An 18,339-nucleotide genomic window follows, 5' to 3' on the forward strand; every position below is an offset into this window, starting at 1 on the left:
GGTTCCTGAGAGATATGTCCATCTATTGAAACACACCAGATTACTGCTGAAACAGGAAGAGTGGCGTGGATACCACAAGTCTGCTAAATGGTATCTGGTGTAAGTGGGATCATGGGCTTTACCACCAGATGGCTCTAGGTCAGATCCTAGCTCCAGAACTTACACTATGGGCATTGGCAAAGTTACACGTTAAATCACATTTTTACTATTTATAAATTGGTGATACCTACCTTGCATGTTGTTATGAAGCAATGTGTTATATAGAGAATTGGATTTTTGTTGTAAATACAACTTGCTGTGATACAGTAATGAGAATTCTTAGGGACATTCTCCTTTGTTCTGTCACGATCAGAACTATGCTTAATGAGGGAAGCAATCCTTTCACCAATTTAGGGCTTATTTGTTCTGTGATGTGATTTGGCAGTGTTACTGGTTGCCTCCCATGTTAAAGGAGAACAACCCAAAAGAATGAGTAGTAGTCCCCTGAGTTGGTATTGTTCTCTATTCTGTAACTCTTTTCAACTCTTACTTATAATGTTCATTTCTACTCTTGAACCTTTGTTTAATTTGACTGCATTCTATGTATGCGTCTTTTTTTTTTTTTTTTTTGCTCTTGTTGCCCAGGCTGGAATGCAGTGGTGCAATCTTGGCTCACTGCAACCTCTGCCTCCCAGGTTCAAGCAATTCTCCTGCCTCAGCCTCCCAAGTAGCTGGGATTACAGGCATTTGCCACCATCCCCGGCTAATTTTTGTATTTTTGGTAGAGATGAGGTTTCACCATGTTGGCCAGGCTGGACTCGAACTCCTGACCTCAGGTGATCCACCCACCTCAGCCTCCCAAAGTGCTGGAATTACAAGCATGAGCCACCACACCCAGCCCTTAAGGCTTCTTATGGGAAAGTTCTATGTTACCACCTTATCTTTCTTTTATATTCCCCACCCCCCCGCAGTGCCTAGCAGTGTGCCAGATATATTATTTATTCATTAAGCAAATGTTTGAGTGCCTACAATATGCCAGGCCCTTAGTCTAGACTTGAGTATGTATCAGTTAATAAAACAACAAAAAAATCCCTGCCCTGTGGAGCTTAGATTCTAGTGCATATAAGATGTGTAATATTCAATTCTTGTTGCATTGAATGGGGTAAAAGGATCCTTTCCTTCCTTTTCCCTCTCCCTTTCCCTTTCCGTTCCAACAGGGTCTCACTCCATTGCCCAGGCTGGAGTGCAATGGCCCAATCACGGCTCACTGCAACCTCAAGCTCCTGGACACAAGCGATCTTCTCACCTCAGCCTCGTGAGTAGCTGGGACTTTAGGTGTGCACCCCTACGCCTGCTCACTTTTATTTTTTATTTATTTTTGGTAGAGATGAGGTTTCACCATGTTGGCCAGGCTGGTCTCAAACTCCTGGTCTCAAGTGATTCTCCCGCCTTGGCTTCCCACAGTGCTGAGATTACAGGCATGAGCCACCACGCCCAGCCAAGATGTCAGCTTTAAAAAATGGTTTAATGTTCCCAGTATAAATAGTATATGGCCCATTTTAAAAATGCATATTCATTTAGCTATATTTGCCTTCAAACTAATAGATATACTATAAATCCAAAGAGATTTGATAATATAACTTTTTAATGGTTAAAAATAGTAAAAAGAACTTTGGAACAATAGAATGAAAATTTATATTATTTCAGGTTTGCCTTATAATATGGCACAGCTAATCTTTAATATACATTTGTAAAAGGCACCATATGTTAACAGAGTAAAAAAAAGCAAGAAACCAAAATGGAAGCACTTACTCCAAACTTCCTTTTTGTACAAGTGTATATATTTTAAGGCAGATGCTTGTCTGTGCAAAATACACCAGAAGAAAATCAACATTGTATTATATGTTCACATGATCTCAGATTTTTTTCAATACCATTTGTCAGGATATTTATTTATGATAAAGCACATTAAAACAGTTTTTTTCTAATAAAACATAAAGAAGTTGATGAACAATTTTTAAAAATTATTTAGAGATTTCATTACAGACCCTTCATAGAAGATAAAGAAAAGTCAATCTTTTTTTCTTGTTTCTTCTTTTAGAAATGTCCATATCAATTTGTTCACTATGTCAGGTTGGTCTTGCTGAAGCCAGTGACTGGCTTCTGACAAAATAGTTAGCCTGAAATAGTTTTTAACATAAATCTTTGTGACTTCAGCCATCTCAACCTCCATGAATGCGTCATTCTCTCCCCACAGTAGTAGTGTTGGAGTGGTCACCATGTGATGTTTGAGAGGCAGGCAGCTATAAAAACAAAATACATGGGCTTGAGATTCACTATCAAAGTTAAAATGACATTTTCCTATAGTGCCCCAGTAGGTCATACATTCTTGAAGTGAGCAATCTTGCCTCTAAAAGGGTGAAAATTGTGTTCTTGGGAGGGTGAAAAAAATCTTACCCTTTGCATATATAAAGCATGGATATACATACAGTACATAAACAGATACTAAAATTTCACAGGGTGGGGGTGATTAGGGAAAAAAAAAGTCTAAAAAGGCTCCTTAGGAAAGTGATAATGAAAAAGTGATTGAGAAACAATGCATTAAGTAATCAACATTTACTATAAAATATTTAAAAGGCTATTTAAGAAAAGACCCAATAAAATTTAAATTGGATGAGGCTAGCAAAATGTATAATAAAAGCTGTAAGTTAAATAGGAAATTCATCACTATGAGGAGTAATTTGTTTCTTTTTTTTTTTTTTTTTTTGAGATGGAGTTTCACTCTGTCACCCAGGCTGGAGTGCAATGGCACGATCTTGGCTCACTGCAACCTCCACCCTCCGGGTTCAAATGATTCTCCTTCCTCAGCCTCCTGAGTAGCTGGGACTACAGGTGCCTGCCAATGCGCCTGGCTAATTTTTTGTATTTTTAGTAGAGATGAGGTTTCACCATCTTGGCCAGGCTGGTCTTGAACTCCTGACCTCGTGATCCACCCGCCTCGGCCTCCCAAAGTGCTGGGATTACAGGCGTGAGCCACCGCGCCCAGCCAGGAGTAATTTGTTTCAAAAGGATACCAGAATTACTGAATGGTGTAATGAAAGAGAGATTTAAACTATTTATATGTTACTGTTTAGCTTTATTTTAAATTGTTCCTAGATAATCTGATGCATTTTATGTGAAAATTGGAGATGAAAACTCAAAAACTATATTTGAACTGAGCTTTAATATTACATGATACTACATTTTGCAAGAAGATTATTTTTTAAAACAAAGTTTTTGTTGTGTATATATATGTTTTTAAAATTAATTTGAGATGGGGTCTTGCTATGTTGACCAGGCTGGTCTCAAACTCCTGGCTTCAAGTGATCCTCCCATCTCGGCCTCCCAAAGTGCTGGGATTACAGGCATGAGCCAGCACACATGGCCTATACTTTCTTAAGTACAGAAAAATATAAATAACAAAAATAAAATCATTTATAATTCCATTATCAAAAGGGTAATATTTTGGCATTTTCTATGCATATTCTTGAAACCATACTATAAATATAATGCAATATAGACAATTTATACACAGTACACGTATGCAAGTTTCACATTAAATGATACCAAGAATTTTCTCATTTCATAACATTTTTCAAAAATAATTGTAAAAGATACTAGTTTATGGCATAACTCATAAATGACTTGACTATTCCCCTATAATTGAATATTTAGGTTTTGTGGTATTTCTCCTTGTTTTAAATTATGCTATAATAAGCATTTTATGCCCAGATTTTTCTTGGCATTTCTGATAATCCCTTTGAGCTATAGCCTAGAAGTAGAATTCCTGAGCTTAAGGGAACAAATATTTTTTAAGCTTTTGACATCTTCTGTTACTGTTTTTCAGAAAAGTTGATGGTATTAATTATACTCCTATTGATTAAGAAGGAAAATGAACATCTAACTGTTTAGCACTGAGTCACATTTTTACTAGTGAATAAAAAAGCCTGATTTGTGGCAATTCAGAGTTGACAGCAGGATATTACACATGCCCACCATGGACTTAACTTCTGACACCATGCAAGTAGCCGCCATTTGGTTGTAATACTCCTAAAAATTAAATTCTTTGTAAATGGGTAAATTGATAGAAAAATGTATTTTATACTTACTAACTGATGGGTTAGAATACAAACTTTAGAGCCGGGCACGGTGGCTCACACGCCCCAGCACTTAGGGAGGCCAAGGTGGGCAGATCACCTGAGGTCAGGAGTTCAAGACCAGCCTGGCCAACATGGGAAACCCTGTCTCTATTAAAAATACAAAAATTAGCCGGGTGTGATGGCTTATGCCTGTAATCCCAGCTACTTGGGAGGCTGAGGCAGGAGAATCGCTTGAACCCAGGAGGCAGAGGTTGCAGTGAGCCAAGATCACACCATTGCACTCCAGTCTGGGGAATAGAGCAAACTCCGTCTCAAAAAAAAAAAAAAAAAAAGAATACAAACTTTAAAGCCACTTACATTCTAGAGCACAATAATGTTCAAAACCAAACCATTTTCTAACAGTTATCTGCATGGTTTAGCAATATCGGTGCACAGAACAATTGAATTAGTAAAGTAAGGGGAGTTTTAAAAGACCATTAGTCAAAGAGCAAAGAGAAATATAAACTCTTCACCAGATCAAAATAGAGATAAAAGAGAGGTGTTTCCAGAAAACAGAAGAAAAGCATATTCTCTAGCCCTGAGGTTTCAAATTACTAAATTTCACATTAAATATGTTACACATGAAATAAAGTAATCAGTAATTAAGATGATATTTTAGTTTTTATCTGCTGACTCATTTGATTTCTCAACTGGTTCAAATATTGGGCAGCAAAAAGAGGCGTTATTTGTCAGATTCCCCCCAAATACCCAACAGTAGTACATGCATTTCTACAAATATATAAAGGTGTTTTGGATGCATTTAAACTGTATATATAAATGGTATCATACTCTACATATCCTTCTACAACTTGTTTTTGTGCCTTAATATATTTTTAAGATTTATTCATTGATGATGATGAGGTAGGAGGTGGGACTCAACTCTGGACCAGATTGAAGACTGGCTGAAACAGGTAAGAGGCACCAAAAGCACTTCTCTATATGACATGCCCACCAGTGCCATGACACTTTACCATTGCTGTGGCAACACCCAGAAGTTACCACCCCTTTTCTAGAAATTTAGAAGTTAGAAAATTAGAAATTACATGTCCCTTAACTTGCATGTAATTAAAAGTGGGTATAAATATGAATGCAGAACTGCCCCTGAGCTGCTACTCTGGGCACACTACCTATGGGTTAGACCTGCTCTGTAAGGAGGAGTACCTCTGCCGCTGTGGTACACTGCTGCTTCAATAAAAGTTGCTGTCTACCACCACCAGCTTGCCCTTGAATCTTCCTGGGCAAAGCCAAGAACGCTTCCAGGCAAAGCCCCAATTTTGGGGCTTGCCTGCCCTGCATCAATGATACATGAAGCTCTACTTCACTCATTTTCATTCCTATATAGAATTCCATCATATGACTATACTGCAATTGACCCATTCTTCTGTTAATAGACATTTTAAAATTTCCAATTATTTTGATAATTCAAATAATAACCAAGTTCATTCTTGTACACATCCACTTATGCACATGTACAAGAGTTTCCTTACAGTACATCCCCAGAAATAGAACTGCTTTTCAGAGTATACACATCCTCAACCTTACTTGATATTGTCAAACTGCTTTTCAAACTGATTGTATGCTCTACAAGCAGCATGTAAGAATTCTCTTTCCTCTACTTCACTGCCAACGTGTTCTCAATTGGTTAATTTTTTTCCAATCAAATGAGTGTGAAACATTTTCACTTACCTGATGTGCTAGATACTGCTCCACAAAACTTCTTCCCTTCCACTACAGTGTTTAAAAAATCCAAGTTTCAGCAGGACAATTGGCCATCCAGAATTCCTAAACTTCCTATTGCTAGGTGAGGATGTAATGTGTGCCCAGCATGCCCCCTCTGACCCTTCCCACTTCGCACTGACAAATGCAGATGTGGTGGTAAGCCACCATGGACCACACAGACAAGGGCGACACCCTATGTATAACAGAACAACAAAACAGAAAGCACAAAGGCTTCTGACCAAAAAATAACATAGCTGTGATTATTTCATGGAGCAAAACCACAGCAGCCTAGACTTTTACTTGTGAGAGAAAGAAATTCTATCTTGTTTATGCCACTGTTACTTCATATCTCTCTTACAAGCAGTAATACTTATGTTCTATATCTGACTACCATTAGGGTTCAGCATCTTTCATGTGTTTATTGGCTGTTAGATTCCTTTTCTGTGAATTGCTTTCTCGTATCCTTTATCCATTTTTTGATTGAGCTATTTTTTAATATTAATTTGGAGGTAATCTTTATAAACTCTAGATATTAATTCAAAATTAATTGTGTATTAACTTCTCCCCACCTAAGGTTGCTCATCATTTTATATCTTTTGACATATAGATATTTTTAAATATTAATGTAATCAAATGTATCAGTCTTCACAATTTGAGAGCTTTTCGTGCTTTATTTAAGAAATCCTTCCCACATGAGGTCATGAAAGTTTTATTTTCTAGACATTTTAAAGTTTTATTATCACATTTGGGTTTTTATTTCCCTAAAGCTTATTTTTATTTTACTTTATTCTATTATTTTAGATTCGGGGGTATACGTGTGGTTTGTCACATGGGTATATTGTATGATGCTGAGGTTTGGGCATCTATTGATCCTGTCACCCAAATAATGAACATAGTTCCTAATAGGAAGTTTTTCAACCCTTGCTGCCCTCCCTCCCTCCACCATTTTGGAGTCCCATTGTCTATTGTGCGTCCCATTGTCTATTGTGCCCATCTTTATGTCCATGAATACCCAATGCCTGAAGCTTATTTTTTGTTTGGTAAAATAAAATATAGGGACCTAATTTAGTTTTATTCTATATGCATATCCAATTAGTCCAACAAAATTTATTGAATCTTCACCACTGGTTTAAAATGCTATCTGTCATACCAAGTTCCCACATATGTGGTTCTGTTTCGGGGCTTTCTTCGCTGTTTCGTTAATCAATTTATCCATCCCAGAGTGAACACCATATTCTATTTATTTTACAGCTTTATTATAAGTCTTGATATCTAATAGAGCTATTCACCCTATTCTTTTTTTTTTTTTTTTTTGAGATAGGGTCTTACTCTGTCACCTAGGCTAGAGTGCAGTGGCATCTCAGCTCACTGCAACCTCAAGTGATTCTCGTGCCTCAGCCATCCAAGTGGTTGGGATTACAGGCGTGCACCACCAAGTCCAGCTAATTTTTTGTATTTTTAGTAGAGACGGGGTTTTGCCATGTTGGCCAGGCTGGTTTTGAACTCCTGGCCTCATGTGATCCACCCACTTTGGCCTCCCAAAGTGCTGGGATTACAGGTGTGAGCCATCGCACCCGGCTACCTATTCTTTTCTTTAAAATGATCTCGGCCATTCTCCCATAGAAATTTTAAAATTAGCTTGTCAAGTTTCATTTAAAAACTTTCTTATGGTTTTCACTGAAGTTGCAGTAAGTTTATAGAATAATTTGGGGAGAATCCAATAACTTAATTTTTTTATTTTTAAATTATTAATTTAAAAACTATTTTTTTTTTGAGACAGGGTCTTGCCGTATCACCCACGCTGGAGTGCACTGGCACTCCATCATCATCATCATGATGCAGTGAGCATCATAGCTCACTGCAGCCTTGAATTCCTGTGCTCAAGTGATCCTTCCACCTGAACCTCCTGAGTAGCTGGGACTGCAGAGGCATGCCACAACAGCTGACTAATTAAAAAAAATTTTTTTTTTTCTAGACACATTGTCTCACTGTATTGCAGGCTGGTCTCTAACCCCTGGCTTCAAGCAATCCTCCCACCTCAGCCTCCCAAAGTGCTAGGATTACAGGCATGAGTCACTGTACCTGGCCCCAATAACTTTATGATATTGCAGTTTTCCACTCATGAACATGATAAACCAGAGCTGGTTTTCAGTAGTTTATACCAGCAAGTCTGTATCAATTGTGAAATTATTAAAATACTTCTCGGTGGGGCAGGGTGGCTCATACCTGTTATCCCAGCACTTTGAGATGGTGTCCTTTGAGGCCAGGAGTTCGAGGCTGGAGTGAAGTGTGATCATGCCACTGCACTCCAGTCTGAGCAACAACAAAGTGAGACCCTGTCTCAAAGAAAAAAAAAAAAACTTCTCTACTGGTTGGTAAATAGCCACTGCTCTAAGCCCATATTCTTTAATGTCTTAGAATAAATTTTGATAATGCATAAAGATCATCTTTTGTTAGAGTCATTCCTATATGCCTTAGAATTTTTTGTTGCATTTGCAGGTGCATCTGTTTAATAAATAAATGTTTTATAATTGTTGCTGATTTGTGAGACCATAATTTTGTATCTTGAACTTTTATATATCAACTTTGCTGAGCTGTTTTAATTTTGATAATTTTTCTGTAGATTCTCCTGTTTTTTCTAGATACATAAACACATTATCTATGAATTATTATTTCTTCCTTCCCCAATTCTCACTTTTTTCCCCTTATCTTACATGCTGGCTAAGACATAATATAGTGGTGAATAGAAGCAGTTATAGTAGTCAAGTTTATCTTTTTTTTTTTTTTTGAGACAGGGTCTTGCTCTGTTGCCAAGGCTGGAGTGCAGTGACGGATCTGGGCTCACCGCAATCTCTGCCTCCTGGGTTCAAGCGATTCTCATGCCTCGACCTCCAGAATAGCTGGGATTACAGGCGCCCACCACCACAACCAGCTAATTTTTTGTATTTTTAGTAGAGACTGGGTTTCACTATGTTGGCCAGGCTGGTCTCGGACTCCTGGCCTCATGTGATCCACCTGCCTTGGCCTCCCAAAGTGCTGGGGTTCCAGGCATGAGCCACTGCACCTGGCCCTCGAGTTTATCTTTATTCTTTATTTTTGAAAGAAATGCTTTTAGTGTTTCATCACAAAATGATGTTTACTATAGGTTTTTGGTAGACGAAGTTCCCTTCTTCATTGCTGTGGTAATGGAACCGTAATATGATTAACAGATAGACACCAACTGACACAGAGAATATAAAGTTTAATGACAAAGGAAAAAGAAACTTACAAAGATGGTTTCATAAAGCAGGAGATAATATATTACTCTCTCAGATACCAGTAGAACTTTCCAGGCCCTCCAAAGTTTCCCATGGAAATACAACTGTGGAGAGTACTACAAATGTATTACTTACTTTGTAATACAAAGCAAGTATTATACCATTTTAATAGAGGTTTTGTATCTCCTTGGCCCCAACTTCTGAAGAATCTTCTGTGCCTGCCAGCTCTCCAGGTGCAAATAACCAGTGCAAAACACCCTTGATGTTTTATTATTATTATTATTTCTGGGACAATTGAGTAAAGCAAAGGTCAGTTTCCCAGAAATATCCCTTCAGCAGATGCAGGCTTATCCCACCTCTCTGAGGTCCACTCCTTTCTCCTCTATTTCTAGATTACTAAGAATCGTTGCATGAATGTGCGTTAAATTTTATTAAACGCTTTTTCTTTATTTAGCTGTTCATATTTTCCCCTTTAATCTGATAATGTGGTAATCAAATTAATGGATTTTTTTTTTTTTTCTGAGACGGAGTTTCGCTCTTGTTCCCCAGGCTGGAGTGCAATGGCGCGACCTTGGCTCACCACAACCTCCGCCTCCCAGGTTCAACTGATTCTCCTGCCTCAGCCTCCCGAGCAGCTGGGATTACAGGCATGCACCACCATGCCTGGCCAATTTTGTATTTTTAGCAGAGGTGAGGTTTCTCCATGTTGGTCAGACTGGTGTTGAACTCCCGAAGTCAGGTGATCCACCCACGTCGGCCTTCCAAAATGCTGGGATTACAGGTGTGAGCCACTGTGCCCAGCCTAATTAATTGATTTTTAATGCTAACTCATCCTTGGTTTAATTTTTTAATGCATGCTGAATTCATTTTGATATTTTATTTTGAATGTGTGGATCTATGTTTATAACTTAAATTGACCTATAATTTGCCTGTCTTATTCAATCCTTGTTTTGGTGTGAAAGTTACATTAGCCTCATAAGATGAGCTGAAACATATCTTCCTTTTATAATATCTGAAAGAGTATTTAACAGTGGGATTTTATGTGGTAAAACTTACCTGTAGGCCGGGTGCCGGTGGTTCACACCTGTAATCTCAGCATTTTGGGAGGCTGAGGTGGGTGGATCACCTGAGGTCAGGAGTTCCGAGACCAGCCTGGCCAACATGGTGAACCCCCATCTCTATTAAAAATACAAAAATTAGCCGGACACAGTGGTACACACCTGTAATCCAAGGTACTCGGGAGGCTGAGGCAGCAGAATCACTTGAACCTGGGAGGCAGAGGTTGCAGTGAGCCGAGATTGCACCACTGCACTCCAGTCTGGACGGCAGAGCAAGACTCCGTCTCAAAAAAAAAAACAAACTTACCTGTAAAACCATCTAGGCTTCTATGTATGGGTGTGTATTTGTATGTCTATGTGTGTTATTATAGATATGCTTTAAATTCATATTGGTTTGCTATAAGTCTTTTCATGTTTTTGAATTCTTCATGAGTAGTTTTGGATAAGTTATGTTTTTCTTAAAAATTGCCTGTTTTGTCAAAGTTCTAAAATTTGTTCACTTAAACATTTATACCTTAATGTCTGTTGCATTTGTATTAATAGTTATTTTTTTTACTGCTTTCTGGTTCCTAACTTTGTTTATTTGTGCCTTCTGTTTTCTCTTAACCATTCTTGCCAATAGTTTATGTATCTTAGTAGTCTTCATATAATCAGTTTTTGGTTTTGCCACTTATCTCTATTGTGTCTTTGTTTTTTATTGTATTAATTTTTGCTTTATATATGTAATTTAAATTATTTGTCTTCTAATTTATTTTTGTTTACATGTTCTTTTTCTAACTTCTTAAGTTGAACTCTTATCTCACTGATTTTCAGTCTTCTTTTCTAACATAACCGTTAAAGCTATGTATTTATTCTTAAGTTGAACTCTTATCTCACTGATTTTCAGTCTTCTTTTCTAACATAACCGTTAAAGCTATGTATTTCTTCTTAAGTATTGTTTTAACTATTCCTCATGTTTTGAAATATCATTTTTTCTAAGTTTTTACTAATTTCCATAGATTTTTTACCCAGAGTTATTCAGAAGTCAAATTTCTGAATATATGAGGTTTTCTAAAAGTTTGTTGCTATTGTTATGGATTTCTACTGTAATGTGTTCAGAGAAAATAATCTATGTAATATTTTTTGGTATTGGTTAAGATTTGCTTTGTAGTCCAGTAGGTAATCAATATTTGTAATATTCTTTACATGTTTGAATAGGCTGGGTATGGTGGCTCACACCTGTAATCTCAGCACTTTGGGAGGCTGAGGTGGGAGGATCGCTTAAGCCCAGGAGTTGGAGACCAGCCTGGGCAACATAGTGACACCTCACCACTATTAAAAAAAAAAAAAAAAGAAAAGAATGTGTATTTTTCTAATTGTTATGTGCAGAGTTGTAAAATTTTTCATCAGATCAAAGATATTAATAGAGTTGTTCAAATCTTCCATACCCTTGTTAATTTGTTTCTGCTCGATTGATCAACTTCAGAGAGAGGTGGGTGAAAATCTCCTACAGTAATTATGGATTTGTCCATTTTTTCTTGTAAGACTGTCACATTTTGCTTTATTATTTGATGTTTTGTTATACGTTTATAATTATCTTTTTGCAGTACAGGTTCTATAGCTAGTCTTATTCCTAGTTCATCCTGGTTCCTCAGTTCCAAATTTTGGCAAGTCTTTGGATGAGGACATAGTCCCAAGGAGGCTTAGGGTAATAAATGAGGGCTATTTTCATGCCTGACTATAATGTACTATACCTTATTTGTAGTCTTAACGTGCATTACATAGCCCTGTTTTTAATGATATACTCAGCTTTGCTTATCTATATAAAGAATTACTCAGAGGGGGGTCAGAGAGCTTCTAGAGGTCTAATGTAACCTTCCCCCAACTAGATTTAACCTACAACCAACTAGTTTAAAACTCCATCTTTTGCCTTGATAAAACTGTTTTGAAGTTTATAGGCCTGCTCGCTCTCATTCTCTTTCTCCCTCTCTCTCTCTGCTAATTAACAGGATTCCAGTGATTTCTCTTGGGAATGCAAGTCCTCCTAATAAACAACTATTAGTAAAAGAATCTCAGAAAGATGAGAATATTTTCCCTCTTTCCTTATAGATACTTACAACGTACTCTTCTACAACTCAAAGGAAGTGCGATAAAAAGATAAATTGAGAACATGTTTGAAAACTGTCATTCTCGTCTCCTATCCAAAATTAAGATTTTAAATCTTTTTTCTTGAATATAAAAAAAGACTTGTTTGAAAATGTGCCATTCTATTTTCTCTTTACGTTATTTGTAAAAAAAAAAAAAAAAAACAAGAATACGTGAACTTCAGACATTGTTGTTTCAGACATTGTTGCTATATCCTATAAAATGTAACCTGTAGCCTCTGCAATCTATCTGCCTTTCTAACCATTGCCTTGCTTGATAAACTGTTACCTACAAAGACCATTTAAATTAACATCTCTGTTTTGCCAAAGATATATATATATTTGTAAGTTTGTTCTTGTTATTCAAAAAAGATTTGGATTTACCTCTTCTTCCCTCATTCATATAATCTCATGACTCCCTTTGGATTCCACAGAGTTTGAAAGATTTTGTTTTGTTTAAATCAATACCTGCTGTAACTTTCCATCTCTTACTTTCAACCATTTTGTGTCCTTGTGCTTTAATTGTAACTGTGCAAACACCATATAGATGGATTCTTTTAAAAATCCAATCTGATATTTTCTGTTTTGTAACTGGCAATATTAATATATAAATGCTGGTTGTGCATGCTGACATATTGAAATTGTTTTGTCATTTTAGTTTGTGCTTTCTATTTACCCTGCTTTGCTTCTTTTTCTCCCTTTCTGCCTTTTTGATAGTTTTAAATTGTTTTATTGACAGTTTTTAACTGATCATTTTCTTGTTCCCCTCTACTGGTTTGAAAATAATACTATTCTATTTCTATTATTTTATCACAAAAAATTATTAGCATATATATACATATGCAATTTCTAATTCTATCCTCCATGAAAATTACAACTTGCTTTTTACATTTTTACTTCATTATCTCTCTAAGCTACATTCTGGGTAATTTGGGGGGATTTATCTTTCAATTCATAATTCTCTTTGGCTTGTCTGATCTGCAATTTAACTCATCTATAGACTTCTAGATTTCAATGACCACATTTTTCATTTTCTAGAAGTTCTTTTTCAGCTCTTTCCAGCCTGTCTTGATATTACCTTATTCTTTTCTCATATTTTTTATTCTTTCTTATGTTTAATTATTTAAACATACTTTATAGTCCCTGTTAGTTCTATTATTTGAAAGTTGTAGGAGTTTGGCTGTGACTGTATTCTGACTGCTATTAATGGTAGGTTACTTTTTTTTTTTTTTTTTTTGAGATGGAGTCTCTCTCTGTCACCCAGGCTGGAGTGCAGTGGCGTGATCTCAGTTCACTGCAACCGCCGCCTCCCAGGTTCAAGCGATTCTCCTACCTCAGCCTCCGAGTAGCTAGGATTACAGGCATGTGCCACCACACCCAGCTAATTTTTGTATTTTTAGTAGAGACAGGGTTTCGCCATGTTGGCCAGACTGGTCTCGAACTCCTGACCTCAGGTGATCTGTCCACCTCAGCCTCCCAAAGTGCTGAGATTATAGGCATGGCCCAGGTTGATATTTTTAAATTTGGATTATGAACTCATCTTTAGGGGACTTCATCTGTGGGAATATTGTGAGGCCTGAATTGAGATGTATCCTGGAGAAGTTTTGTCTTTGTTTCTGCCAGGCTTCCTGGGGAATGTTAACAGCCTAAGGCATGTTAACACATAATTTCTGCCCTGAGAATTCCAGAATCATGGAGGTAGCACAAATTCAAATCCCTAAACCTTAAATTCAAGGCCAGCTGTGGCTCCTAATTCTTAAGAGAAATGGAATCTCATTTTTTCCCCTAAGTACAGACCCAAACTGACAAATATCCATGTCTTATCTTTCACTCTATACTTTCTCCCCAGACAATATGTTCTAAAACCAAAGCTTGTCTCTACGTCAGTGACTCCCAGATCTTATATATCTTCATCCTAGATTCTCTCCTCTGAGTTCCAGACCCTACTACCCAACAGTGTATTTGAATATCTAAGGTATCACCCAAAAGTCAACTAGCCTAAGATCAATAAAATTCATGACTTTCCCATAAAAACTAGCCCCGTTCTAGCGTTTCCTCTCTCAGTAAATGGCATGCTTATCCATACTGTTGCACATGCCAGAAATCCAGGAGCCATATTTGATATCTCTCTTCTCATTCCCCCTCCAACCCATTGCCAACCCCTGTCAATTTTACCTCTTAAGTATCTCTGAAATCTGCCCACTCTCTCCATCTCCACTGTTTTCAGACTAGTTGTTAAAGTTACCATCATCTCTAGCCTGGACTGCTGCAGTTTTCCCACATTTACTCTGAAAATTCTCCAATACATTCTCTGCACTATGACCACACTGAACTTATTCAAATACACACGTAGGTTGTTTTTCTTTTCTGCTTGAGATTCTCATTCACTGGCTTCGCATTCATGGCTTTTACATCCTTCATATGGTCTACTTACCCACCTCTTGGACCCAGCCTCATAATGCTCTTCTTACCCTTACTTTCTGTGCTCCAGCCAAGAAGCCCTAATTCTGTTGCTTGAAGCTACAACCCTCTTCCATCTTCCCACAGGGCTTTGGTACCTGCTGTTTCCTTTTTCTGGAATGCCTGTCCCCCTGTCCCCAATCTTGTTTAGTCAATACCTAACTCATCCTTCACTTCTTTGGTCTAACATCATTTCCTCAGTTCTCATCTCTTTCTTTCAAAGCCTTTCTGTTAGTTTATAACTATTCACTCATTACTGTGGTTATTTGCTTAATGTCTGTTTTCCCTATTAGGCTACAAGTTTTGTGAGATCAGAGACCTTATCTAGTTTTGCTTATTACTATGTTCTGAGTAACTAACACAGCCCAGAACATAGTGGTTAATAAATATTTCTTGAATAAATAAATCATCATTTAAAAAGAACTAAAAATATACATCTATTCCAAATAATCTAAAAGGAGAGAATAAGTTGATAGAGTTATGGATAAAACAAGTGACAGCTACATGAAGGATTTGTTATATTACTCTGTCTACTTTTCCATATGTTTGAAATTGTCCATAAAAAGATTATGCAACTTACTAAAAAAATTAAAATACCTTATTTGAGTCTTTGGATAAGTGGTGAACTTAACCTTAAAAATAAAATATTGTCCCTGTAGGATCAGACTGAAATATTTTTATTTAACTAAAAAGAAATTATACTTACCTGAAGATATTTCGGTAATGGTTAATTGGGCCACTTAATGCTCCAGGCTGAGAAAAGACATAAATATAAGCTTCAAGATCCTCTGTTGTTAATTGGCATCCTTTTCTTCCAATGCCAGTGCTGTGACTGGTAAACAGATGTTTCAAAACCTAATTTAAGTGAGAAAACAATAATTAAAACTTTTTTGTTATCTAATAATAAGCTAAGTCTTTGGCTTTGGAAAGGGGATGGTGGTCATTGTGTGGTGACAACTCCTAATTTCTGCTCTAGCCAAGTTTGAGATCTCATTGTTTATACATATATATTCTATGCATTTCTGCTTTCCTGGCTTTATTTTTCCTATATTCTTCCCTTCTAATCCCCCCTGCACACTGCATTTTTATAAAAAGCATCCTGTCTTCTTGGTGCCTATTCATATTCTACAAGGCCCAGCTCAAGAGTTCCTTGGATAAATGACTAATTCCCCTTCTGGGCAGGAAATAAAAGATAAGCCCAGGGCATTGAGGAGGCAAGCTATCACTGACTAAAGGGATTATGTCAAAAAGCCACAAAAGCCAACCTGAAAGGATGCCTCATTTGATGCCTATTGTGGGATAATTTGGGCATCCAAAAGAATAATGTCTCTAACTGACTGATATATATCAAATATATATTCATTACTCTAAAAGTTGTTTATAAAAAGAAAAAGAATGAGCATATATCCTGTCATTCTTGTGTGAACTATATTTCAGAATAAATAGTAGATGTGGAAAAATTCTTTACAGCAGAATTTCAATTAAAAGCAGAAAGAATTATAAAATTAGAAAATAACCATTTTTCATACCCTAATGAAATAATGGGCCTAGGCTATGATCACTAATGTATACTAAAATTAATTTGGTGGGAGGATGTTAGGAAATTTTGGATAGGCTGACAACTCATGAGCCCACTGATCACTGTTAGCATTAGTAAAACTGGACCAAGTAGGTATCATGCACTTCCCTGATGGGATGCGTTAGGAAATACACAGCACCACCTATTAAGTATCCTTTTCAAATTAAAATTTAATCAAGCCTCTAGATCACCAATACCTATGAAGTAGGAAAAACAAGGGTTAGAGGAACAAGTTAAATACCACCATGATGAAGCAATCAGCCAAATCCAAAATATGGATCTTTCCTCAGGGCAAATTTCTTCAATAAATAAGTGATATTAAAACAAAATTAGAAAAAAAAGAAAGAAGTATACATTTTTAAAATGCACTAGTATACATTTTAAAAGCCATAACAACTAAATACAAGGTATAGACTTTGGTTCCTGATTCAAACAAATGAAGTATATCAAGACAGTTATGACAGTTAATGAAATTTGAATGGGTATTAAATGATATTAAGGAGTTGTCATTTATTATGTTAGGTTTGATAGTGGCATTGGGTTTTTTTTTTTTAAGTTCTTATCCCATCACAGTTATACACATAATTATTTACAGGTAAAATTATATTATACCTTTTAAAAATCCTCACCAATATCTAACACCATGATGGACATGTAAGAAGCATTTATGTCGGGAGTGGTGGCTTATGCCTGTAATCCCAGCACTTTGGGAAGCCGAGGTGGGAGGATTGCTTGAGGCCAGGAGTTTCAGACCAGCCTGGGCAACATGGTAAAACCAGTCTCTACAAAAAATACAAAAACTAGCGGGGCATGGTGGCACATGCCTGTAGTCCCAGCTACTTGGGAGGCTGAGGCGAGAGGATTGCTTGAGCCTGGGAGGTTGAGGCTGCAGTGAGCTGCACTCCAGCCTGGGTGACAAAGCGAATTCCTGTCTCAAAAACAAAGCAAAACAAAAAAATAAAAATAAAAAAGAAGAATTTAATAAATTTCCAAGATACCTGCATATGACTACTGGTGTCAGTGTATGTGTGACACTAATATCTGAATGTTTACTTTGTTTAGGGCTTTTTTTTTTTAACCCCGAAGTCTTCTACTTCTGCTGCTATTAAACCTGATATTTGTATTCCCTCATCTCCCTATGAGATGTTCTCTAAGAAGGGGTATGCCCATAGGGGCACAGTCTTACAAAAATTTGAAGAACAGCCAGGTATTTAAATACATAAACAGAGACTATGAAAATAAGCAAGACTATAGTTAAGTTCTTAAAACCATTTAAGTTATAATAATTTCCTTTCATTTTTCATTATTCTTCTTAAACGTGGACTTTAAAATATTTTTCATTAATAATAATAATACATTATTTGTTTGATTTGTTTGGCTTACCTTGAAATCATTTATTGAGAACATAAATTCTGGGAACCATGGTATTTGGAAGAAGTAATAATAACTGGATTTCAACAGCTGAGCAGGGTGTCGTAAAATATATTCTGAAATTAAAATGCCATGTTAGACCTTATCCAAGGGGTATAAATTACTTACTGTTAGAAGAACTTCTTTTTAGGACAATTTTACTTTAAGATGATCCCATAAAAGAATCCATAAGTAAGGCTTCTTTGGAACAATTTCTATGTTCTTATATCTTGAGTATTTCCGGTATTTCCAAAATTTATACCACTTTATTTTTTTTTTTATTTTTTATTTTTTTGAGACAGAGTCTTGCTCTGTTGCCCAGGCTGGAGTGCAATGGCGCGATCTCAGCTCACTATAACCTCTGCCTCCTGGGTTCAAGCGATTCTCCTGCCTCAGCTTCCTGAGTAGCTAGGATTACAGGTGCCCACCACTGAGCCCGGCTAATTTTTTGTATTTTTAGTAGAGGCAGAGTTTCGCCATGTTGGCCAGGCTGGTTTCGAACTCCTGACTCAGGTGATCTGCCCACCTCGGCTCCCAAAGTGCTGGGATTACAGGCATGAGCCACCACGCCTGGTC

General features: G+C 36.9%; 1 protein-coding gene across 1 annotated transcript in view; it reads right to left on the minus strand.

The window, feature by feature from the left end:
- Positions 1–1,606: 1,606 nt before the first annotated feature.
- The window catches only part of EPHX4 (epoxide hydrolase 4), a 36,487-nt gene continuing 19,754 nt past the window's right edge, over positions 1,607–18,339 (minus strand). The window contains exons 5-7 of the mRNA XM_003808420.6: positions 17,737–17,840; positions 15,481–15,629; positions 1,607–2,282 (exon numbers count right to left, since the gene is read on the minus strand). Coding sequence (XP_003808468.1) covers positions 2,051–2,282; positions 15,481–15,629; positions 17,737–17,840 — 485 coding nt within the window. The 3' untranslated portion in view covers positions 1,607–2,050. The remainder of the gene's footprint in view (positions 2,283–15,480; positions 15,630–17,736; positions 17,841–18,339) is intronic.

The sequence above is a fragment of the Pan paniscus genome, chromosome 1, assembly GCF_029289425.2.
Source record: "Pan paniscus chromosome 1, NHGRI_mPanPan1-v2.0_pri, whole genome shotgun sequence".
Classification (NCBI taxonomy): Eukaryota; Metazoa; Chordata; class Mammalia; order Primates; family Hominidae; genus Pan; species Pan paniscus.